Source organism: Macaca mulatta, chromosome 1, assembly GCF_049350105.2.
Source record: "Macaca mulatta isolate MMU2019108-1 chromosome 1, T2T-MMU8v2.0, whole genome shotgun sequence".
NCBI lineage: Eukaryota > Metazoa > Chordata > Mammalia > Primates > Cercopithecidae > Macaca > Macaca mulatta.
The window spans coordinates 116,338,049-116,364,125 of record NC_133406.1 but is presented as its reverse complement, the minus strand read 5'-3'; the positions used below and the strand labels follow the sequence as shown (position 1 = coordinate 116,364,125).

The following is a 26,077-nucleotide window of genomic DNA, read 5'->3' as shown; positions in this document are numbered from 1 at the left end:
TTTAGTAGAGGTGAGGTCTCACTATGTTGCACAGGCTGGTCTCAAACTCTTGAGCTCAAGCAATCCTCCCACGTCGACCTCCCAAAGTGCTGAGATTACAGATGTGAGCCACCACACCGGGCCAACTATGTTTTTTAAGTGCTTAACAGGAAAATAACTTGAAAGAAATAAACCAAAATAATAGTGGTTAAGGTAGAAGGTTTTTGAGTGATATTTTTATATTTTTAAAATCTTCTGTAACATGGACACAATCCTTAGGCTATCGTTATATCAAAATGTATAATGAATTTGCGAGGAAGAGGAGAGTATTATTTAGCTTCTCAGTGGGTGGAAGAATGATGTGGTTAATGATCTGAGAATAAGGTTGAGCATGGGAGGCTGCAGAAGAAAAAGTTTACGGTGAAGTAATTTTAAGGATAGTTTGCTTAAAATCTGTTTTGTTTAATTTTGAGACAGAGTCTTGCTCCGTTGCCAAGGCTGGAGTACAGTGATGTGATCTCGGCTCACTGCACCTCCGCCTCCTGAGTTCAAGTGATTCTCCTGCCTCAGCCTCCCAAGAAGCTGGGACCGCAGGCATGCGCCACCATGCCTGGCTAATTTTTCTATTTTTGGTAGAGACAGTGTTTTACCATGTTGGCCAGGTTGGTCTCAAACTCCTGACCTCAGGTGATCCACCCACCTTGGCCTCCCAAAGTGCTGAGACTACAAGCGTGAGCCACTACACCCAGTCATTAAAATCGGTTTTTAAGCATGAGTGCTACTTGCTTATTTGTACTACTGATATATTAAGAAGAGTACTTCATCAGAAAGAGAACTCTTGAGAATTTAAGAATTCCTGTACAGGGTTCTCTCTCATACACAATACTGCTTCTCAAGCAATTGGCGTGGTGGCAAGCCCAGTGCAGTCAGTCAGTGGATAACATGAGATCATGGGGCAGCACAAAAAGTTTGCTTGTGACACACCGTGGCTTTGTAGGGATAGGAAGCGTCTGAGTCGATGCCGTTGTTATCAATGATGTACTGGAAAGCCCTTGTCATGAAGCCACCATTGCAGCCTTTGTTTCCATATTTTTCAGTTGAGCAATCCACCAGGTTCTGGGCACTGAGAGACACCAGCTTTCCTGTTTTCAGCTTCAGCTGTGCTTCCAGGGCCCCCACAGCACTGAAAGCCCAGCAAGCACCACAAGAACCCTAAAACAGATACAAGGTCACAAACGCAAATCACAGAAAATCATTCGGAATGACTTCCATAACCCAAACTGGACAACGCTCAACTACATCAGCTCTGTCCCGAGTTCCCAGGAAGAGCTCTGCCACTACAGTTTCCTTCTGTCTTTAACAATGGGAATGAAGACTAAATACTTCATGGTTATCTAGGCAAGGTCCAACCTTGATAGAGATTTGCAGTTGACCAAGCTCAGAGCATAATGACCATATTCAAATATACTAAGAAACAATACTCACTAAGCATGTACCAAATTGCACCTATTTTCATCCGTAAGTAAGGGAGATAGTTGCCTACAGTAATGAGATTTTAAGAGAAGCTAGGATGATTTCCTTGACCTAAAATACCCTTTCTCCTGTCAAATGATGCCTGAAACATAAGAAATTTAATCCTAGGTTGGCATTTTGCAAACCTTTGTCATGTTCAGACATTTTTTGATCAAAAAATATTTTACAAGGAGGCATAAACAAACAAAAAAAGGCAAAGCTGATTTAGTTTTAAAAGGGGCAGAGTGTCCAGATCCCCATCATAATTGTTCTCTTTCTCTCTCCTCCCCTCCTCCTACTTTGCTCTCCACCCAAAGGAAGGAAATTGACATTGCTTTTGATTGAAGCAAAATTGTTCACTAAAATGCAAGCACCCAGAGAAAGGAGTTCATTAACTTACTCAGAGTTAGCATCTAAATATGTGGTTTATTGGGTCTTCTAAAGCTGTTATTTTAGAGAACCTCGGGTAAGAAATCCAAAACTAGTTGAAAGAAAAATATGTACGTGGAAAAGAATAAGAGATTAGTAGTACCATTTACCTCTTTTTTTTGGTTTGAGACAGGGTTTCCCTCTGTCACTCAGACTGAAGTGCAGTGGTGCGATCATGGCTCACTGTAGCCTCAACCTCCCAGGCTCAAGCAGTCCTCCCATCTCAGCCCCTCAAGTAGCTGGGACTACAGGAGCACACCATGCCTGGCTAATTTTTATTTTTATTTTTTGTAGAGACAGGTCCTCACTATATTGCCTAGGCTGGTTTCTAACTCCTGGACTCAAGCGATCCTCCTGCCTCTGCCTTCCAAAGCACTGGAATCACAGACATGAGCCACTGTGCCTGGCCACCATTTACTTCCTAATACATTTTTACTTTCTTCATTGATCACAAGCTGGGGTAGCTGCTCAGAATGCTTTGATTCCTCTCACTTACCCTGACCTCTATGGTGATACCTCTAACTAATTTAGGATTTTTGCAATTTTTAAAAATAAGCAAACTAAAGGAAAATACAACAGCATAGGAACAATAATTTTACAAGGCACATATTTCATATTCTAACGATGCAAGACTAACCATGAATGAACTTGAGTGGCACAATTTATAGATCACTGTAGCTCTAGTTCTTTCTTCTCCTTCAACTTTGAAATTCACAAGTGATATGGAGAAACTTCCTGATCACCAGGGCTCTCTCACGCAACACTGCTTCTCAAGCAATTGGCTTATTGGAGAGTCCAGTGCAGTCAATGCGTAGCATGAGCAATGAAAGTCTGTGTTAAACACCTATTTGCTTAGTTCAGTGTTTGTCTAAGTAGGTGGTTCTATGATCACTTAGAAAAGCACTGTGGAGGCTGACCGCGAGGGCTCATGACTATAATCCCAGCACTTTGGGAGGTGGAAGTGGGAGGATCACTTGAGCTCAGAAGCTTGAGACCAGCTTGGGCTACATGGCAAAACCCATCTCTACTAAAAATACAAAGGGAAAAAAAAAAGCGGAGTGTGGTGGTGTGTGCCTGTAGTCACTATATAGGCTGAGGTGGGAGGATCACTTGAGCCCAAGAGGCAGAGGTTGCAGTGAGCCTAGATTGCAGCACTGCAGTCCAGCCTGGGCAAAACAGAGGGAGACTCTGTCTCAAAAACAAAAAAACAAACAACAACAACAACAACAAAAACACTGTGGAGAATCCAGTTGTCCCTCAGTATCCACAAGGGATTGGTTCCAGGACCCCTGAGCATACCAAAAGTCAAGAATTTTCAAGTTCCTTATATAAATGACTGAGTATTTGCATATAATCTACACATCCTCCTATATGTGCTTTTTTTTTTTTTTTTAAAGACAGGATCTCACTCTATGGCCCAGGCTGGAGTGCAGTGGCAAGATCTCAGCTTAATGCAACCTCTGCCTCCCAGGTTCAAGTGATTCTCCTGCCTCACCCTCCTGAGTAGCTGGGATTACAGGAGCCTGCTACCATGCTAGGCTAATTTTTGTATTTTCAGTAGAGACAGGACTTCACCATGTTGGCCAAGCTGGTCTCGAACTCCTGACCTCAAGTGATCTTCCTCCCTTGACCTGGAAAAGTGCGGGATTGCAGGCATAAGCCACTATGCCTGGTCTTCCCACATACTTTACTAACTTTTTTTTTTTTTTGAGATGAAGTCTCACTTTGTAGCTCAGGCTGGAGTGCAGTGGTGCGATCTCAGCTCACTGCAACCTCTGCCTCCCAGGTTCAAGTGATTCTCCTGCCTCACCCTCCTGAGTAACTGGGATTACAGGCATGTGCCACCGGGCCCAGTTAATTTTTGTATTTTTAGTGGAGACGAGGTTTCATCATGTTGGCCAGGCTGGTCTCGAACTCCTGGCCTCAGGTGATCCGCCCACCTCAGCCTTCCAAAGTAATGGTATTATGGGCGTGAGCACCTGGCCTATTTTTTTATCTTCACCTTTTTCTGGATATTTTTGATCCACGGTTGGTGGAATCTGCAGATATGGAACCTGTGGATATGGAGGGCCAACTGTATAAATAAAATATAATATGTGATCCTTGCCCTTAAGGAACTTATAATTTAGTTGGGAAGACAAGAATAACGAAAATAATGAGAAAGTAACACGTGGGACTGTAAGATTCACTATCAAATTCTGTAGCTAGACTAAGCATTTAAAGAGCTCTACCTAGGGTTCAGAGGCTTGGGATTGTAATACTCACTTGATATTTCACTTCAGTAACACACCCTTTCTCTCTCCAGTCCACAGAATCCGGCAATATCTGATTAGCGTTTGACTTATATGTGATATTTCTCTGCCACTGGCTGGGAACTCTCAGGGAACTCATCAAAGACATCACTTCTTCACTGGTCTACAAAGCAAATATACAGTCAGGCATCGTTTAATGACTGGAATATGTTCTGAGAAATGCGTTGTTAGGTGATTTTGTCATTGTGCAAACACCATAGTGTCTACTCACACAAACCTAGAGCATATCGGCTCCTACACACCTAGGCTGTATGGAAGGGCCCGTTGCTCCTAGACTACAAACCTGCACAGCATGGTACTGTACTGAAGGTTGTAGGCAATTGTAGAACAATACGAAGTACTTGTGTATCTAAATATATCTAAACATAGAAAAGGTATAGTGAAAATACAGTATAAAAAGTAAAAATGGGGGCTGGGCACAGTGGCTCACACCTGCTATCCCAGCACTTTGGGAGGCCGAGCCGGGCAGATCACCTGAGGTCAGGAGATCGAGACCAGCCTGGCCAACGTGGTAAAACCCCATCTATACCAAAAATATAAAAATTAGCTGGGCATGGTGATGCATGCCTGTAATCCCAGCTATTCAGGAGGCTGAGGCAGGAGAATCACTTGAGCCTGGGAGGCAGAGGTCACAGTGAGCCAAGATCGTGCCACTGCACTCCAGCCTGGGCAACGGGTGAGACTCCATCTCAAAAAAAAAAAAAAAAGTAAAAATGGTACTTCTGTATAGCTCATTTACTATGAAAGGCCTGGAGTTGCTCTGGGTGAGTCAGTGAGTGAGTGGAGAGTGAATGTGAAGGCCCAGGATATTACTGTAGACTTTATAAACACAGTGCACTTAGGCTACACTAAATTTGTTAAACATTTTTTCTTTCTTCAGTAATAAATTAACCTTAGTTTAATGCAACTTTTTTACTTAAAAAACTTTTAATTTTTTAAATGTTTGTCTTTTATAGTAACACCTTAAAATACAAACACATTGTATAGCTGTATGAAAATATTTTCTTCTTTATCGCCTTCTTCTATAAGCTTTTTCTATTTTTAATTTTTTAAAAGTTTTTACTTTTAAAGTAAGTTGAATCCCTGAATAGACCAATAGCAGGCTCTGAAATTGAGGCAATAATTAATAGCCTACCAACCAAAAAAAGTCCAGGACCAGACGGATTCACAGCCAAATTCTACCAGAGGTACAAGGAGGAGCTGGTACCATTCCTTCTGAAACTATTCCAATCAATAGAGAAAGAGGGAATCCTCCCTAACTCATTTTACAAGGCCAATATCATCCTGATACCAAAGCCTGGCAGAGATACAACAAAAAAAGAGAATTTTAGACAAATATCCCTGATGAACATCAATGCAAAAATCCTCAATAAAATACTGGCAAGCCGAATCCAGCAGCACATCAAAAAGCTTATCCACCATGATCAAGTGGGCTTCATCCCTGGGATGCAAGGCTGATTCAACATACGCAAATCAATAAATGTAATCCAGCATATAAACAGAACCAAAGACAAAAACCACATGATTATCTCAATAGATGCAGAAAAGGCCTTTGACAAAATTCAACAGCCCTTCATGCTAAAAACTCTCAATAAATTCGGTATTGATGGAACGTATCTCAAAATAATAAGAGCTATTTATGACAAACCCACAGCCAATATCATACTGAATGGGCAAAAACTGGAAGCATTCCCTTTGAAAACTGGCACAAGACAGGGATGCCCTCTCTCACCACTCCTATTCAACGTAGTGTTGGAAGTTCTGGCTAGGGCAATCAGGCAAGAGAAAGAAATAAAGGGTATTCAGTTAGGAAAAGAGGAAGTCAAATTGTCCCTGTTTGCAGATGACATGATTGTATATTTAGAAAACCCCATTGTCTCAGCCCAAAATCTTAAGCTGATAAGCAACTTCAGCAAAGTCTCAGGATACAAAATCAATGTGCAAAAATCACAAGCATTCTTATACACCAGTAACAGACAAACAGAGAACCAAATCATGAATGAACTCCCATTCACAGTTGCTTCAAAGAGAATAAAATACCTAGGAATCCAACTTACAAGGGATGTAAAGGACCTCTTCAAGAAGAACTACAAACCACTGCTCAGTGAAATAAAAGAGGACACAAACAAATGGAAGAACATACCATGCTCATGGATAGGAAAAATCAATATTGTGAAAATGGCCATACTGCCCAAGGTAATTTATAGATTCAATGCCATCCCCATTAAGCTACCAATGACTTTCTTCACAGAATTGGAAAAAACTGCTTTAAAGTTCATAGGGAACCAAAAAACACCCCGCATTGCCAAGACAATCCTAAGCCAAAAGAACAAAGCTGGAGGCATCACGCTACCTGACTTCAAACTATACTACAAGGCTACAGTAACCAAAACAGCATGGTACTGGTGCCAAAACAGAGATATAGACCAATGGAACAGAAAGAGCCCTCAGAAATAATACCACACATCTACAGTCATCTGATCTTTGACAAACCTGACAAAAACAAGAAATGGGGAAAGGATTCCCTATTTAATAAATGGTGCTGGAAAAATTGGCTAGCCATAAGTAGAAAGCTGAAACTGGATCCTTTCCTTACTCCTTATATGAAAATTAATTCAAGATGGATTAGAGACTTAAATGTTAGACCTAATACCATAAAAACCCTAGAAGAAAACCTAGGTAATACCATTCAGGACATAGGCATGGGCAAGGACTTCATGTCTAAAACACCAAAAGCAATGGCAACAAAAGCCAAAATTGACAAATAGGATCTAATTAAACTAAAGAGATTCTGCACAGCAAAAGAAACTACCATCAGAGTGAACAGGCAACCTACAGAATGGGAGAAAATTTTTGCAAACTACTCAACTGACGAAGGGCTAATATCCAGAGCCTATAAAGAACTCAATCAAATTTACAAGAAAAAAACAAACAACCCCATCAAAAAGTGGGCAAAGGATATGAACAGACACTTCTCAAAAGAAGACATTCATACAGCCAACAGACACATGAAAAAATGCTCATCATCACTCAGCATCAGAGAAATGCAAATCAAAACCACAATGAGATACCATCTCACACCAGTTAGAATGGCAATCATTAAAAAATCAGGAAACAACAGGTGCTAGAGAGGATGTGGAGAAATAGGAACACTTTTACACTGTTGGTGGGACTGTAAACTAGTTCAACCATTGTGGAAAACAGTGTAGCGATTCCTCAAGGATCTAGAACTAGAAATACCATTTGACCCAGCCATCCCGTTACTGGGGATATACCCAAAGGATTATAAGTCATGCTGCTATAAAGACACATGCACACGTATGTTTATTGCGGCACTATTCACAATAGCAAAGACTTGGAATCAACCCAAATGTCCATCAGTGACAGACTGGATTAAGAAAACATGGCATATATACACCATGGAATACTATGCAGCCATAAAAAAGGATGAGTTCGTGTCCTTTGTAGGGACATGGATGCAGCTGGAAACCATCAATCTCAGCAAACTATCACAAGAACAGAAAGCCAAATACCGCATGTTTTCACTCATAGGTGGGAATTGAACAATGAGATCACTTGGACACAGGAAGGGGAACATCACACACTGGGTCCTATTGTGGGGAGGGGGGAGCGGGGAGGGATAGCATTAGGAGATATACCTAATGTAAATGACGAGTTAATGGGTGCAGCACACCAACATGGCACATGTATACATATGTAACAAACCTGCACGTTGTGCACATGTACCCTAGAACTTAAAGTATAATAAAATTTTTTTTTAAAGTTTTTACACTTTTTTGTTAAAAACTAATATACAAACACACACACACACACACATATTAGCCTAGGCCTATACAAGGTCAGGATCATCAGTATCACTGCATTCCGTCTCCACCTGTTGTCCCACTGGAAGGTCTTCAGGGGCAATAACACTTATGGAGCTGTCATCTCTGATAACAATGTTTTCTACTGGATACCTCCTGAAGGACCTGCCTGAGGCTGTTTAACAGTTAACTTTTTAAAAGTATAAGTAGGAGTACACTTTAAAATAACAATTAAAAGTATAGTATAGTAAATACATAAACCAGTAACATAGTCATTTATTATTATGAAACATTTTGTACTGTGCAAAATTTTATGTGCTATACTTTTACACCACTGGCAGAGCAGTAGGTCTGTTTACAGCAGCATCACCACAGACAAGTGAGTAGTGTATTGTGCTACATTGCTATGGTGGCTACAACATCACTAGCTAGGCAAGAGGAACTTTTCCGCTCCATTATAATCTTGAAGGACCACTGAGGTATATGTGGTCCATCAGTGGCCAAAATGTATATGACACATGACTATATATATATCTCTTTCACTTATATCCTTTCTTTTCTTCCTTTTTTTTTTTTTTTTTTTTTTTTGAGACGGAGTTTCACTCTTGTTGCCCAGGCTGGAGTGCAATGGCGTGACCTCGGCTCACTGCAACCTCTGCCTCCCAGGTTCAAGTGATTCTCCTGCCTCAGCCTCCCAAGTAGCTGAGATTACAGGCATGTGCCACCACATCCAGCTAATTTTGTATTTTTAGTAGAGATGGGGTTTCTCTATGTTGGTTAGACTGGTCTCAAACTCCCGACCTCAGGTCATCTGCCCATCTTAGCCTCACAAAGTGCTGGGATTACAGTCATGAGCCACCGCACCCAGTTAATTTTGTATTTTTAGTAGAGACAGGGTTTCTCCATGTTGGTCAGGGTGGTCTTGAACTCCTGACCTCGTGATCTGCCCACCTCGGCCTCCCAAAGTGCTAGGATTACAGGCGTGAGTCACTGCGCCCAGCCTATCCTTCTTTCTAATATCCTAATAACTGTAACTGTGAATATATTTTAAAACTGACATGGAATAAAAAAACTGAGAAAAACCAGTAATAGTTGTGACCAAGAGAGGTTCCATTAGGATCTGGTGGGGTGAATTATCTGGATTTGTTTAGTTTCACACTTCGCACTAGCATCCCAGTTAGGCACCCTCATGGGGAAGGAGGAAAAGAGAATGGTAAAAACTAGAAGTTACAGGGAGGCAGATTTTTGTTTCAAAGCAAGGCAGAATTTTATAAAAGCGCTGTCTAAAAAGTGGACTAAACTGGTTTCCCATGTGAGAAAGAATTACAAATGAGATTCCTGCATTTAAGAAGGAGTTTAGTCTACCTAGGGCGTTCCCTTCTTCACTTTGGCAACAGCGGTACAGTTTTGTAGGACAGAACAGAATCTGAAAACCAATAGAAGATTATTTGTGAGATTAAATACCCACATGCTCCCATTAAGAAAGCAGATGGATCATACTAAATTGTCAATCTAGACTTAAATAAGTATGGCAACTTTCTATAAAAGCCTGTCGATAGTCTTTAGGTAATACTTTCTAGAATTTATTTTAAAAAAACAATGGTAGTCTGTGAGTTTAAAATTTCCTTTAAAGAAGTGATTTGTTAAAGAAAGAAAGCAGTCAAAGTAGAACTAAGTAAGGAATTTCTGCACAAGTTCTTATGTCCTTAAATTCTACTGTTTTCCAACTTTGTACTATACGTTCCTTTGTTATTGTTGTTTACCTTCAAATTGCTTTTGGGGAGACAGAAAGGAAATGATGTTTACCCAGACACGAAAGTGGGATTCCTTGTAATGTACCTACCATGTCTCCCAGGTGGTTCATGCCCAGATCATATGAGTGCATTCCCATTGAATGCTCCAGGTTATGAAGCATCACAAACTTTAGATTCTTTTCCCAGATGAGACGTCGTACTGCTTCTTCATTCTAAAACATAATGAAGAAGAACATAGTCATACTGCATCCTGGACAAGTAAGTGTTTGATAATGAAAATGGCTTTTTTTTTAGATGGAGTTTCACTCTGTCACCCAAACTGGAGTCCAGTGGCATGATCTCAGCTCACTTAAACCTCCGATTCCTAGGTTCAAGTGGTTCTCTGCCTCAGCCTCCCGAGTATCTGGGATTACAGGCATATGCCACCACACCAGCTAATTTTTGTATTTTTAGTAGAGACGGGGTTTCGTCATGTTGGCCAGGCTGGTCTCAAACTCCTGACCTCAGGGGATCTGCCTGCCTCGGCCTCCCAAAGTACTGGGATTACAGGTGTGAACCACTGCACCACCCGAAAATAGCATTTTTGAAGCATTCTACCAAATGTGGATCTGAGAGCATGCAAATGCATAAATATATCCAATATAACTGCTAACTTCACATATTAATCTTAATTCTTGCTCTTAACTGCTTTGATGGTGATTAATATTATTTTATGATAAACATGAATTTCCTTCTCTTTTTAAAATTTACTATTATTATTATTATTATTATTTTTGATAGTCTTGCTCTGTCACTCAGGCTGGATGGAGTGCAGCGAAGTGGCGTGATTACCGCTCACTATAGCCTTGACCTCCTGGGATCCAGCAATCTTCACACCTCAGCCTCCTGCATAACTGGGATCACTGGTGTGTACCACTGCAGCCAGTTTTTTTTTTTGTTTTTTTTTGTTTTTTTTTTTAAAGACAGGGTCTTGCTCTGTTGCCCAGGCTGGAGTGCAGTGGTATGATCACAGCTCACTGCAGCTTCAAATTCTTGGGCTCAAACTATCCTCCCATCTCAGCTGCCCAGGTAGCTAGGACTGTAAGCATGCACCACCACAACCAGCTTATTTTTATTTTATTTTATTTTATTTTGTTTTATTTTATTGTAGAGACAGGCTGGTCTCAAACTCCTGGCCTTAAAGGATCGTCCCCCCCTTGGACTCCCAAAGTGCTGGGATTACAGGTGTGAACCATGCACCCAGCCATGATTTTCCTCTTTCTTTTTCATGTTTTACAAGTTCATTACATGTGTCTGGGTGTAGGTTTCTTTATTTACCTTCAGCTGTGTACTTTTGATTGGATGACTCAGGACCTTGTCTCATATCTGGAATATTCTCAATCAGTGTCTCCACATATATTGCTTCTCCACCATTCCATCTAATTCTCTTTTTCAGAAACTCCTATCCAAAGTATTTTGGAGCCTCAAACTCTCTTTCATCTTCTTACTTGCGTTTTCTTATATTTTTCTTTTTATTTCTAGGTGCTGCATTCAGGGTGAATCCCTCAGTAGTATCTTTCAGATACTATCCAACTCTTTACAGTCTGGAAATCCTTTTGATTTTTATTGCAGTGACAATATTTTTTATTTCTAAGATTTCTAATTTTTTTCTTGTCTATTAGTGTACATATTATTCCTTTATATATAGTCTTTTGAAAAGTTATTTTTGGTTCTATTATTTTAATTTTATTCACAGTGAATTTACAAGCTGACTGTCAATTTTCTTGTCCTTCAGGAGATTCATTCACATAGAATACAATGATGTAGAAGGCAAGGTGGATGGTGCCTCCTAGAATAGCTGAAGCCAGACTTGCTGGGTAGCAAGTCTGGATGCAGGTTTCTCTCCCTTGGAGCAAGGTTTTACTGTTACCCCAATAATTGACATAATGGGCATGCATGATGGGCTTACTTCCAAACTGCAAGATGAGAAGCAATGGTATAAAGACAAACAAATCTAAGTACAAGAAAGGAAAAAAAAATAAAAAGAAGTGCACTTTGAGATCAATTATAAAGGTAGGATACTAATCAAAAGTCAGGTTCATTCCTCCTGAGGGATTGGAATTATTAAACAGAGGGATAGCATTCATTTAACCAGATAATGGTGCTAATTGCACATCTAACTCCAGTCAACCTTGAAATGAGGAACCTCTTCATAAAGGGTGTGGGTGAGGGTGAAATTCATCAGCACCAAGGAAACCATATGATCATTTCAATAGATGCAGGAAAAGCATTTGACAGAATTCAACATCCTTTCATGACAAACATTCTCAACAAATTACATGTAGAAGGAATGTTCCTCAACACAAATAGGCCATATATGGCAAGACTACAGCTAACACCATACTCAACTGGGTGAAAATTTAAAGGCAATTCTGCTAAGATCAGAAAAAGACAAGGGTACCCACTTTCACCATTTCTAGTCAATATAGTGCTGAAAATCCTAGCCAGAGCAATTAGGCAAGAAAAATAAATACAAGGCCTCCAAATAAGAGAAGGAAGAAGTAAAATTGCCTTTGTTTGTTGATGACATGATCATATAGAAAGTCTTGGCCAGGTGTGGTGGCTCATGCCTATACTTTGGGAGGTTGAGATGGGAGGATTGTATGAATCCAGGAGTTTAACACCAGCCTGGACAACATGGCAAGACCCCATCTCTACAAAAACCAAAAATAGAAATTAACCAGGTGTGGTGCCATGTGCTTATAGTCCCAGTTACTTGGAAGGCTGAGGCAAGAGAATCACTTGAGCTGGGAGTTTGAGGCTGCAGTAAGCTATGATCATACCACTTTACTCCAACCTGGGTGACAAAGCAAGATCTCATCTCAAAAAAAAAAAAAAAGGTTTGGGCAACGGTGGTTCATGCCTGTAATCCCAGCACTTTGGGAGGCCAAGGTGAGTGGATCATGAGGTCAGGAGTTCGAGACCAGCATGACCAACATGGTGAAACCCTGTCTCTACTAAAAACACAAAAAGTATCTGGGTGTGGTGGCATGTGCCAGTAATCCCAGCTACTCAGGAGGCTGAGGCAGGAGAATCGCTTGAACCCAGGAGGCGGAGCTTGCAGTGAGCCGAGACTGCACCACTGCACTCCAGCCTGGGCGACAGAGCAAGAATCCGTCTCAAAAAAAAAAAAAAGAAAAAGAAAAAGAGAGAGAGAAAGGAAAGACTCCATCAAAAAACTATTAGAACTGATATGTGAATTCAGTAAAGTTGTAGGACACAAAGTCAACATACAAAAGTCAGTAGTGTTTTTATACACTAACAACTATTTGAAAAAGAAATTAAGAAAACAATTCTATTTACAATAGCATTTAAAACATACTTAGGAGTAAATTTAACCAAGGAGTTGAAATGTTATATGCTGAAAACTATAAAACATTGATGGAAGAAACTGAAGACAAAATAGGCCAGGCGCAGTGGCTCACGCCTGTAATCCGAGCACTTTGGGAGGCTGAGGTCAGGATCACCTAACGTCGGGAGTTTGAGACCAGCCTGAACGACTTGGAAAAACCCTGACTCTACTAAAAACACAAAATTAGCTGGGCGTGGTGGTGCATGCCTGTAATCCCAGCTACTCGGGAGGCTGAGGCAGGAGAATTGCTTGAACCTGGGAGGCGGAGGTTGCGGAGAGTCGAGATCATGTCATTGCACTCCAGCCCGGGCAACAAGAGCAAAATTCTGTCTCAAAAAAAAAAAAAAAAAAAAGAAAAGAAAAAGAAAGAAAGAAAGAAATTTAAGATAAAATAAATAAATGGGAAGATATTCCATGCTCAAGGATTGGAAGAATTAATATTGCTAAAATGTTCATACTACCCAAAGCAAACTAGAAATTCAGTGCAATTTCTATCAAAATTCTAATGTTATTCTTAACAGAAATAGAAAAAACAATCCTCAAATTAATGTGGAACTAAAAAAGTCCTTGAATAGTCAAAGCAATCTTTAGCAAGAGGAACAAAGCTGAAGGCATTACAAAATGCCTGGTTTCAAAATATATTACAAAACTATAGTAATTTAAACAGCATAGTACTGGCATAGAAACAGACACATTTACCAATGGAATAGGATATAGAGCCCAGAAATAACCTGCAATTTTATGGTCAATCGACTTTCAGCAAAGGTGCTAAGAACACACAATGGGGAAAGGATAGTCTGTTTAATAAATAGCATTGGGAAAGCTGGCTATCCAAATGCAGAAAAATGAAACTGAACCCTTATGTCACCCCATATACAGTAATCAACTCAAAATGAATTAAAGCATAAACATAAGGCCTGAAACTACACAATTACTATAAGAAAATATAGGGGAAAACTCCACAACATTGGTCCAGGCAATGGTTTTTTGAATATGACCCCTAAAGAACAGGCAACAATAGCAAAAATAGACAAACAGGACTCCATCAAACTAAAAACCTTTTGTAAAATAAAGGAAACAATTAACAGAGTGAAAGGATAACTCATAGATTGGGAGAAAATATTTACAAATCATACATTTCATAAGGGGCTAATATCCCAAATATAGAAGGAACTCAAAGTAACCATCAATAAAATAACCCTGTTTAAAAATGGGCAGAAGACTTGAATAGACATTTCTCAAAACAAGACACATACAAATGGCCAACAGATATATGAAAAAATGCTCAACATCACCAATTATCAGGGAAATGTAAAGTAAAACCACAATGAGATATCACCTCACATCTGTTAGAATGGCTATTATCAAAACAATGAAAGATACGTGTTGGTGAGGATGTGGGGAAAAGGGAACCCTCATACACTGTTAGTGGGAATGTAAATTAGTACAGTCATTTTGGAAAACAGTATGGAGATTCCTCAAAAAACTAAAAACATAATTACCATATCATCCAGCAATCTCACTTCTGGGTATATGTCCCAAGGAAGCACAATCAGTATGTCAACAAGGTAGCTGCACTTCCAGGTTCATTGTAGCATTATTCACAATAGTCACGATATGGAATCAACCTTATAAAGTGTCCATTAAAAGATGAATGGATAAAAAAGTGTGGTACTTATTGTATTCCATGTATAATGGAATACCAATTAGCCTTAAAAAAAAAAAAAAAAAAAGGAAATTCTGTCATTTTCAACAACATGGATGGGTCTAGAGAACGTTATGCTGAGTGAAATAAGCCAGGCACAGAAAGACAAATACTGCATAATCTCATTTACATGTGGACTCTAAAACAGTTGAACTCATAAAAATAGAGAGTAGAATGGTGGTTAGCAGAGGCTGGGAGGAGGGTAGACAGGGAAAGGGGAGATGTTAGGCAAAGAGTACAGAGTTTCATTTAGACAAGAAGAATACGTTCTCGCAATCTATTGCATAGCATGGTGGCTACCGATAATAGTAATAATGTATTTTATATGTCGAAATTACTGAAAGGGTGGATTTTAAATGTTCTCATCACAAAGAAAGGATAAGTATGTGAGGTGCTGAATATGTTAATTAGCCTAATTTAATCATTCTGCAATGTATATTTGTATCATAACATCACATTGTACTCCATAAATATACACAATTATTATTTAATTATAAATAAATAAAAATAAAACTTAGAGTATATGACCTACTAAGAGTGTCATTTTTATACAAAATAATATGTCAAATAAAGAAATATATGATGCTAGCTTACAAACAGAAATATTACATAGTTACAGGACTTAGTTATTTAAAGCAGTAGGGTTAAGGTCTTAACATCAGCAAGCGTGCTTTGAAATAAAAACAGAAGTACAAAATGGGAAGTGATAGTCAAGAAACAATATCTGGCCGCACTATGTGGGTATAATAAGGCCTTTTCGCTCCTCAGCCATCCCAAATGTGGCTCTTCTTCAGGAGCTTGTGCTCATTTGCCCTTGGCCTGATAGCAAGCAAGTATTTTGCTTGCTCCCTGGCTTCCATCAATTCTCTGCTCAAATGGCACCCCTATCCGTGAGGCCTTTCCTAACCCTCCTGTCATATAGATAGACTTCTTACCACCACTACCGCCACCCAGCGCCCTTCCTCCTCTCCATGCCTTCCGTTACTTTTAACTACAACACTTATCACCATCTAGCATACTACATGTCTGCTTGTTTATTTTCTTATTTCCTGTCTCTCTCACTATAATAAAAGCTCCATAATAGGAATTTTGTTTTGACTCCTGCTGTATGGTACCAAGAATAGTATCTGGCAAGAAACAAGTACATAATATTTATTTATTTATTTTTGAGATGGAGTCTCAGTCTGTCGCCCAGGCTGGAGTGCAATGGCGCAATCTTGGCTCACTGCAACCTCCGCCTCCCCAGGTCAAGCGATTCTCTTGCCTCAGCCTCTTGAGTAGCTGGGATTACAGGCGCCTACCACCACATCCAGCTAATTTTTGTATTTTTAGTAGAGACGGGGTTTTGCCACGTTGGCTAGGCTGGTCTCGAACTCTTGACCTCAGGTGATCCGCTCACCTTGGCCTCCCAAAGGGCTGGGATTACAGGCGCAAGCCACCACGCCCAGCCTAAATATTTACTGAAAACACTGCCTGTAAGAACGCAATTTTGAGAGGTAGAAAACAGTACTCCTTTAAAAGCATATCGCTCGAGTGGCAATCCAGTCTACCTTTTCCTTGTATTGTTTGCCATAGGTTTTCTTCCAGAGATGCCAGTGATGATCCAGGGTAGGATCTTTATGCAACTGCGCCACTGCAGAGGAGCACACCAAGAGCACACAAACCAGCTGTTTCATTCTGTGTAAGGAAAGGTAACATAGGAAGTGTTGCTATTAGCTGCATATATTGTGACCATATTTTTTCATAAGAGAAAATAACAATGCAAAGTCTATCAAAGGGACAGACTTTTTTTTATTATTATTATACTTTAAGTTCTAGGGTACATGTGCACAACGTGCAGGTTTGTTACATATGTATACTTGTGTCATGTTGGTGTGCTGCACCTATCAACTCATCAGCACCCATCAACTCGTCATTTACATCAGGTATAACTCCCAATGCCATCCTTCCCCACTCCCCCCTCCCTACAATAGGCCCCAGTGTGTGATGTTCCCCTTCCCGTGTCCAAGTGACCTCATTGTTCAATAGGGACAGAGTATTATAAAGAGAATTATACAGGAAAATTCCTGGGATATATAGTCACAGGAAATAGCTGCAGATTTATGTCTGAAATACTACTTCCAATGCTTAGTAGCACTTTAAAAAGTGATTTTCAGGAATTTCCCAGTATCTGGTAAACCAAACACATCTAGGGGGTTAGAAAACAGGGACTTTCCAGGATTTGCCAACAAATCTAATCAAAGGAAATCTCTTTCTCTCTCTCTCTCTCTCAAAAAAAAAAAAATCATCCTTAAGAGAGGCAAACCTCTGAAAAATCAGTTTATCTCCTGAATTTTTGAATACATGAGCTCTTCTTAACTGACTTATTTAAATATCCACAGTCTTTACAGATAGTTAAAAGACAACTCTCATTCACATCTTTAGGTAGGTTATTTTCCTTTTTATCTTTTTTTTCCAATGATCAGACATCTGTTTCAAATGAAGCAATTAACTACTCTTTAAAATGCCACTTCTGTATTTAATTCAAGAGACTTCAACAGAAATTTAGCGACTAGCTCCCTCAAACTGGATTCTACTTTCTTTTCCGTTTCTTTTCAATTGAAAACATCTGGAATTTTAAACATGTAAACCTTTTAATTATATTCCAAAGAAAGCCACGTTTCAGCCTCAACTTAGATGCTTAGATGCTCAAGCAGACATTAACTTTTTAAAAATAGAGAAGAAGCAAATTGAACGACATGACTTTTTAGTTTACTTCCTGAAACCAAAGATTGAAAACCTAGCAGGCAGAACAAGTTACAAACACAGAGTGTTTGAAGACCAAATGGGAGAAAAAGAACAAACAGTACATACGTGATAGAACCAGCAGGTGCTCCTACAGTAAGAATCCTTGAATTGATGGGCTCTCTTCTAAGATTTCAAAGCAGCAGGGAGATTTCAGTTCAACTGACTTTAAAAGAAATTGGAACTTGTCACATGAGGTATCCATAATGAGGAAGTGAACTTTCATTTCAGTTTCGTTTAAAATCTAGCTAGTACAGGCACCTCTAGTCGTCTCCCTATGGTCTTGGGGACAAAGTGGATACAGTAAGCCATCAAGAAGAGCCCTTGTCTGAGCCCAGTGGCTCATGCCTATAATCCCAGCACTTTGGGAGGCTGAGGCGGGAGGATCACTTGAGGCCAGGAATTCAAGACCAACCTGGGCAATATAGCAAGATCCTGTTTCTGCAAAAAAATTTTTTTAATTAGCTGGACATGGTGGTGCATGCTTGTAGTCCCAGCTGAGAGGGAGGGTGAGTTGGAAGAATTGCTTCAGTCTAGGAGGACAAGGCTGCAGTGAGCCATGATTATACCACTGTGTTTCAGCCTGGATGACAGATCAAGACCCTATCTCAAAAAAAAAAATTAAATTAAATTTTAAAAACACCAACTTTTACATGGAAAACACTTAGTTATAAAGAGATTAAGATAAAGCTCCCAAAATCCCATCTCCTTTTATGATTTCCTAGGAAAACCTGTCTTACTGCTTTTAACACAATTCATTCATGATCTGATATTGTCTGATTCTCACTCACCCATTCCTTCGTTCATCAACTCAAAATGTCTTTATTAATATATACTATATGTATAGTTTAGTAATATGCATGTGTGTGTGTGTGTGTGTGTATTCATGGAAAAAAGAATACACTCAAATATATCCAATTGAGAATGGTTATCTGGGTGGAGTGGGAGCAAGATGAACTATCATCTTTTAAATTTGCATTTTCCTAATTACTAATGAGGTTGAGGATCTTTTCACACATTTATTGACCGTTTGAATTTTCTGTGAATTTCCCGTTCATCTTTTTTGCTCATTTTTCTATTGTATTGTTGCTTTTTCTTAGGGATTTGTGGGAGGGGTGTGTGTGTGTGTGTGTGTGTGTGTTTTCCAAGATGGAGCTGTGCTTTATCTCCCATGCTGGAGTGCATTGGCGTGATCTTGGCTCACTGCAACCTCCGCCTTCCAGGTTCAACGATTCTCTGCCTCAGCCTCCCAAGTAGTTAGGATCACAGGCGCCTGCCAGCACGTCCAGCTAATTTTTGTATTTTTAGTAGAGACGGGGTTTCACCATCTTGGCCAGACTGGTCTTGAACTCTTGACCTCGTGATTCACCCACCCCGGCCTCCCAAAGTGCTGGGATTACAGGTGTGAGCCACCATGCCTGGCCAAGGTGTATGTGTTTTAAAAATATATCCTGGCTTCTAATCTTTGACAGTTATATACCCTTAAAAACATCTTCCCTTAGTCTTCCATTTGTCTTTTATTTTGTTTTTTCTTCCTTTGAATAAGCCTATGAAATTCCACTTGTCTTTTAGTCTTGTTTATAGTGAGTTTTTCTATATGAAATTTTTTTGTGTGTTGAGGTAGAACATTTTATGCAGCTTTTCTGTGTAATCTATACTGTTTGTGTTTCATATAAGAAAGTTTTCCTCATCCAAATGTAATAAAGATACACTCATTTTTATACTTTTAGAAAGCGTTTTATTTATCTTTTCTATGGCTACTGCTTTTAGGTGTTTAATTCACCTGGAATTTAGTTTTGTGTATGGTATGAGGTAGGGAACTTATTTTCTTTGTTTTCCCATTTTGATTCTACCTCTATCATACACCAAATTCTCATACATAGATAGGTCAGTTTCTGAGCTCATGAAGTTGTTCTTTTTATCAATTGCTACTTCAGTATCACACAGTTTTAATTAAAACAGCTTTGTAGGCCGGGCGCGGTGGCTCATGCCTGTAATCCCAGCACTTTGGGAGGCTGAGGCGGGTGGATCACGAGGTCAGGAGATCAAGATCATCCTGGCTAACACGGTGAAACCCCGTCTCTACTAAAAATACAAAAAATTAGCCAGGCGTTGTGGTGGGTGCCTGTAGTCCCAGCTATTCGGGAGGCTGAGACAGGAGAATGGCGTGAACCCAGGAGGCGGAGTTTGCAGTGAGCCGAGATGGTGCCACTGCACTCCAGCCTGGGCGACACAGCAAGACTCCATCTCAAAAAAAAAAAAAAAAAAACCAGCTTTGTAATATGTCTTGATGTCTGGTGATGCAAGTCATCTAGGTCACCCCATCATTGTTCTTCTTTTTAAACATTGTCTTTGCATTTTGTCTTCTTTATATGAACTTTTCAAATCAGTTTATCAAGTTCCCTGAAAAACTCTGTTAGAGTTTTTTGCTTTTTTCTTTTGGAGACAGGGTTTCGTTCTGTCACCCAGGCTGAAGTGCAGTGATGCAATCATGGCTCACTGCAGCCTTGACCTCCTGGGCTCAAGTGATCCTCCCGCCTCAGCCTCCGGAGTGGCTGGGACTACAGGCGCACACCACCATGCCCGGCTAATTTTGTTTTTTATTTTTTGTAGATAAGGGGTTTCACTATGTTGCCCAGGCTGGCCTCAAACTCCTGGGCTCAAGCAATCTGCCCGCATTGGCCTCCTAAAGTGCTGGGAATACAGGCATGAGCCCCCAAGTCTGGCTATTAGAGTTTTTATTTGAATATATGCATACATTTGGGGAGAAGTAGCATCATTATGTTGATTCATCTCAGCTATAGTAGACATGTTTGTGTTTGTAACCATACAGATTTTTTTAAAAAAGATACTTCTTATGGAAAATTTAAAACACATGTAAAAGTAAAGATAGTAGTAAAATGAGCTGCCATGAAACCATTGTCTTGTTTCAACAAGGATCAGTACATGGCCAATCTTATTCATCTTCCCACTCCTACTACCTGAATTATATTAAATAAATTCCAGACATTCTATCATTTCATATGTAAATGTCCCTGTGTGTGTCTTTAAAAGACAGAGACTATTAAACAAATACAATACCACAATACTATTATCACATCTAAAATAAAAGAACAATAATTTCTTTTTTTTTTTTTTTTGAGACAGAGTCTCACTCACTTGCCCAGGCTGGAGTGCGCTGGTGTGATCCCAGCTCACTGCAACCTCTGCCTCCCAAGTTCAAGTGATTCTCCTGCCTCAGCCTCCCAAGTAGCTGGGATTACAGGCGTGTGCCACCACACCCAGCTAATTTTTGTATTTTTAGTAGAGATGGGGTTTCACCATGTTGGCCAGGCTGGTCTCGAACTCCTGACCTTAGGTGATCCACTCACCTCAGCCTCCCAAAGTACTGGGATTACAGGCGTGAGCCACTTTATTGTCATAAGAAATTATGACAATAATTTCTTAATGTCATCAGACATCCTATCAATGTTCACATTTCCCTGTCTTATACATTTTTTACTTGTTTGAATTGAGATTTAAATAAACGCCATATATTGTGAAACCATTGAGTTATGTTTATATCATTATGAATTCATGGATTTAAACATATTTGATGTGTTTCAATCCATTCCAGTTTTCTCCTTATTGATACTCATATTGTCTCATTTTTGGTCAGTAGGAATTTATTCAAATTGGCTCTTTATTGCAGACAGAGTTTGTATGTTTGGCATAATATTAGCACTCTTTAAAAGCTTCCTTTCTTTCTAATAATGACAGACTATTGCAGGTTTGTCTTGAACAATTCCTGCCCCAGACCTCGAATCAGCCATTTCTCCAAGGAGGTCTGGTTCCTTTTAGTGGAAACAATGTTTAAATACCATCATCTAGGAACTAGCAGTGTTTGGGATAGCAGATTGACCATTGTTGCTAAGCCTTTTCAGTAGATGGAACTAGGAAATATCTTTTTTAAAAAAAATTAAATAGATAACAAGCTGACACTGATACTTCAAATTCAAATTCAAGACTATAGGGTTTACTCACCCCATCAATCTTGTATCTACACTTCTTTTCAAACATGCTTAAAACATCTGGGTTCTCTAAAGTATCAACTCAAGTACTTGTTTGATTTATCCTGTAAAATTGCAGAATAACAACAACAAGCCTATGACCAATAAGATTATTAATGAAAACAAATTAGAGATTTTAAAGTAGAGGGGGACAGGTTTTTCTCCATTAAGCCATATTCTGCTGAGGATGTAAGTCAATTACTGTGTTTTGAAGTCACCTGGAATAGCTCCCGGTATGGTTATGCTCCACCTCCATACACAGGTTTATTTGTTTCATTTTACTTCTTCCTTTTAGGGATTGCTTTTTACACTTATGTAATTTCATTTTATAATTATGTAAAACATTTATGTGGATCCAAAGTGAAATCAACGCAATGAGGTATATTCAAAGAACTCCAGCCTTTCTCCTTTTGTTTTACACTATTTCCTTTTTTCCTTAATTGGTAATCATTTAAACAATTTATGGTTTATCTTCCCATTTTTAAAACTATGCAAATATGCCTATATATTAATATTCTTTCATCTTGAGTGAACACTAACATATTATACATACTTTATCTTGTTTTTTCACTTAGCATTTCTTTTTATTTCAGTCAATCACTTAACATTTTATTAAGAAAAATTATTCAGGCAAAAGAGATTATCAGGTGTCCTTTCAGTGATGTGCTGGGTATTATTTAGTGGACCTTTATAGGATTTGTTTGATTCTTTTTAAAGTTAAGTTGTAAAAAACTGATAACTATGCAAATGATACCTATACATGGCAATGCAAATAAATTTTGTATTGTAGATTTTACTGAATAGAGAAATATAGAGAATGTAGATCTCTGTCAGTCAAATTCTTTTTTTTTTTTTTTTTTAAAGACACAGCCTCACTCCGTCGCCCACACTGGAGTGCAGTGGTGTGATCTCGGATCTCGGCTCACTGCAACCTCCGCCTCCCAGGTTTAAGTGATTCTCCTGCCTCAGCCTCCCCAGTAGCTGATATTACAGGCATGCACCGCAATGCCCAACTAATTTTTGCGTTTTCAGTAGATACAGGGTTTCATCATGTTGGCAAGGCTGGTCCTAAACTCCTGACCTCAGGCGATCCACCCGCCTCGGCTTCCCAGAGTGCCAGGATTACAGGCATGAGCCCCTGCACCTGGCCTCAAATTCTTATTTGAACTGACTTTAATCTTACTGATCCCTTATTAATTAATGAGGTAAAGAAAATCTTTGATGCGTTAGTTGTATATTTGTTCTCAACTTTTTAGAAACTATACTTTAGCAATTAAATCCTGATAACTCCACAGTAGTATACAGTGTTCATTTATTTTTATGGCCACCTTGCATCTTTTGAACAATATTCCCATGTCTGGAGAATTTCCCACGTTCTAAATTTTGCTTCTCCAAATTGAAGCCAAAACTCCATCTTCAAGGCTCCAATGCAGTTAAGGCACAGACATGAGACCTAGCCTTTGCCAGTCAGACACACCTGTATAGAACACCATTTTGCAAGTGGGTAAGTGATGAACCAGAAGTATGTAAAATCCTCCTTTTGGTGAGAATGGCAGTAGCGATGTCTCCCAGCAGCAGCAGCAGCAGCAGCAGCAGCAGATATTCTAACATCTGGTCCCCAGTGTCACCGGTTCAAGCTGTAGTGTTTATGTCAAATATTGTGTGTGCTCAGTGGCATCATAGCTTGAGCAGTCCTCTCTGTGTGGTTTTGGTGATGTTTGTGGTTATACAATAAACAAACCTCACCGACTTTCTGGCCTTTCATAGATTCTTTGAGTTTTCTGCACTTCTTTTTTTTTTTTTTTTTTTGAGACGGAGTTTCACTCTTGTTGTCCAGGCTGGAGTGCAATGGCACGATCTCGGCTCACTGCAACCTCCGCCTCCCAGGTTGGTTCAAGTGATTCTCCTGCCTCAGCCTCCCAAGTAGTTGTGATTACAGGCATGCGCCACCACGCCCGGCTAATTTTGTATTTTTAGTAGAGATGGGGTTTCGCCACATTGGCCAGGCTGGTTTGGAACTCCTGACCTCAGGTGATCTGCCCACCTCGGCGTCCCAAAGTGCTGGGATTACAGGCACAAGCCACCGCGCCCGGCCACTTCCTGCACATTTTAAATAAACTGTAGTACCCAGCTAGATGAACCCGGTAATGACATCCACAGCTGTGTTGAGTTTGGAAAAACAAGGGTGGAGTGCCAGAAGCTAGAATGGGGAAGGTGCTTTTCTCAGGCTGCAAACAGGAAAGTCAAGAAGAGAGCTATTGTGGAGCTCTCAATAATTTCAGATTGCCTTCGCTATTCTTCTTTACATGTCTCATCTCATATCTGATGTTTTTTGCTTTTAGCCTTGATTCCTTTATATGTATTTCTAACCACAGAAATATATAGTTCAATTTCCTTAATGAGGAAATTAGCAGAGGAACAAATTTCTTTCCATCAAGATTAAAATGGTAGACAACTGCTTTTACAAGGGATCATGTATTTTTCCAGTCATTATTTCTCTGTCTGACGAGGTCTGTAAATCTACACTTAGTACAGAGCATAAATGTGGTGATTAGACAACGGCACACCTTCTGCCTCCATTCCTGGGTATTGCCTACATGGAATTGTGTATGAAATTATGTCTCTAGCTGTTTCCGGTAATCCTCTACCAAGTGGGAAAAAAATTCGAGGTTAATTGTGTTTTCTAGTGGTACTCTAAACCGGATTCAGGACGGCAATGGCCATCTAAATGTCTTCCCTTGTTTATTTCTAAATCCATAAATTAATTCTAAATTTACCAAGAAACTAAGTTGAGTTGGTCCCCAAATTGAACAGGGCTCTCAGGGACATACCCACTTCTTCCCAGCCTGCCTTCAGACTCAGTAAGTAAGCAGAGACTGTTGATACACATGACCCCTGGTTAATATGTAGGTTGTAGAAGAAACAAAAATTTTACTTATGGAAGGCAGGGAGAATAGAGATGAATTACCTTTTGTGAGAAAAAGAACAAGTGACATATTAACTGCTATTGTATTTTCTATTGTCAGGACGTGGGCTGAGTAAAAAGCCTAAAAGCTTTTGCACATGTCTTGGTTCTACCATCTATTGGTTATAAGGCCTGGAACAAGTAAGTTAACATGCCCGTGGCTCACTTTCCCTAGGCATAAGTAAGAGAATGCTGACTTAATGGCAACTAAACAGTAGAAGACACCAGCATTAGAATGTAATTATAATATTGCTCCCTGTAAAATGTAAGATTTTACAGTTCCAACTAATTATTCCTAAGTCCGTTCCTTTTGCAGAACAAGTTTCTAATAAAGTACTCAGTATTAAGATAGATGGTTATGAGCAAGTGCTACCATTTAGGATATTCATTTGAAATACTAATGCTACTGGCATTTTTTTTTTTTTTTTTTTTTTTTGAGACAGAGCCTTGCTCTGTCGCCTAGGCTGGAGTGCAGTGGTGCGATCTCGGCTCACAGCAACCTCTGCCTCCCGGGTTCAAATGATTCACCTGCCTCAGCCTCCTGAGTAGCTGGGATTATAGGCGTGCCACCATGCCTGGCTAGTTTTGTATTTTTAGGAGAGACATGTTGGCCATGTTGGCCAGGCTGGTCTTGAAATCCTGACCTCAGGTGATCCACTCGCCTCAGCCTCCCAAAGTGTTGGGATTACAGGCGTGAGCCACTGCACCTGGCCAAGAAAAACATCTTTAATACAAAAACACAGAAAGGTTGACCATAATAGGAAGCTAAAAGCTAGATCACACAAACGCAAGCAACAGCAAAATGCGGGTATAATTATTCAAATATCAGTCAGAGTAGACTTTAAAGCAAGAAGCATTATGAGGCTAAAGAGGGAACTTTCATAATGATAAAGAAATAAATGATAAAGAGATCCACCAGGAAGAGATTAAAATCTTAAATCTGTATGCTCCTCAAAACACGGCCTCAGAGTTCCATAAAGCAAAGATTGCCAGAGCTAAAAGGAAAAATGGACAAAATTTACAATCATAGTGGGAGGCTTTGAGATACCTCTTTCAATAGCTTGTAGAATAAGCAAATGGAATAAATTAATAACGATATAGAAGATCTGAATAACACAATTAACAAACTTGTCCTAATTAAGACTTATACAGCCTGTTCTCAACAACAGAATCCTTTTTTTTTTTTTTTTTTCACCCAGGCAGGAGAGCAGAGGCAGGATCATGGCTCACTGCAGCTTTGAACTGCTGGGCCCATGTGATTCTCCCATCTCAGCCTCCCAAGTAGCTGGGACCCCAGCGCCAAGCCACTGCACTGGGCTCAGAAAATTTCTTTTGAAGGGCACACAGAATATTTGACAAAATTGACTCTGTAT

At 39.7% G+C, this 26,077-nt stretch overlaps 1 protein-coding gene across 3 annotated transcripts in view; it reads right to left on the bottom strand.

Moving 5' to 3' along the window:
* Positions 1 to 17,854, bottom strand: part of CTSS (cathepsin S) — a 36,178-nt gene extending 18,324 nt beyond the window's left edge. For 2 of the 3 annotated variants that reach the window (XM_077948280.1, XM_015151744.3), the window contains exons 1-5: positions 17,760 to 17,854; positions 16,457 to 16,583; positions 9,900 to 10,022; positions 4,186 to 4,335; positions 964 to 1,191 (exon numbers count right to left, since the gene is read on the bottom strand). In XM_077948280.1, coding sequence (XP_077804406.1) covers positions 964 to 1,191; positions 4,186 to 4,335; positions 9,900 to 10,022; positions 16,457 to 16,582 — 627 coding nt within the window. In that variant the 5' untranslated portion in view covers position 16,583; positions 17,760 to 17,854. The remainder of the gene's footprint in view (positions 1 to 963; positions 1,192 to 4,185; positions 4,336 to 9,899; positions 10,023 to 16,456; positions 16,584 to 17,759) is intronic. The other variant, XM_077948291.1, reaches the window with a different exon arrangement.
* Positions 17,855 to 26,077: the final 8,223 nt, after the last annotated feature.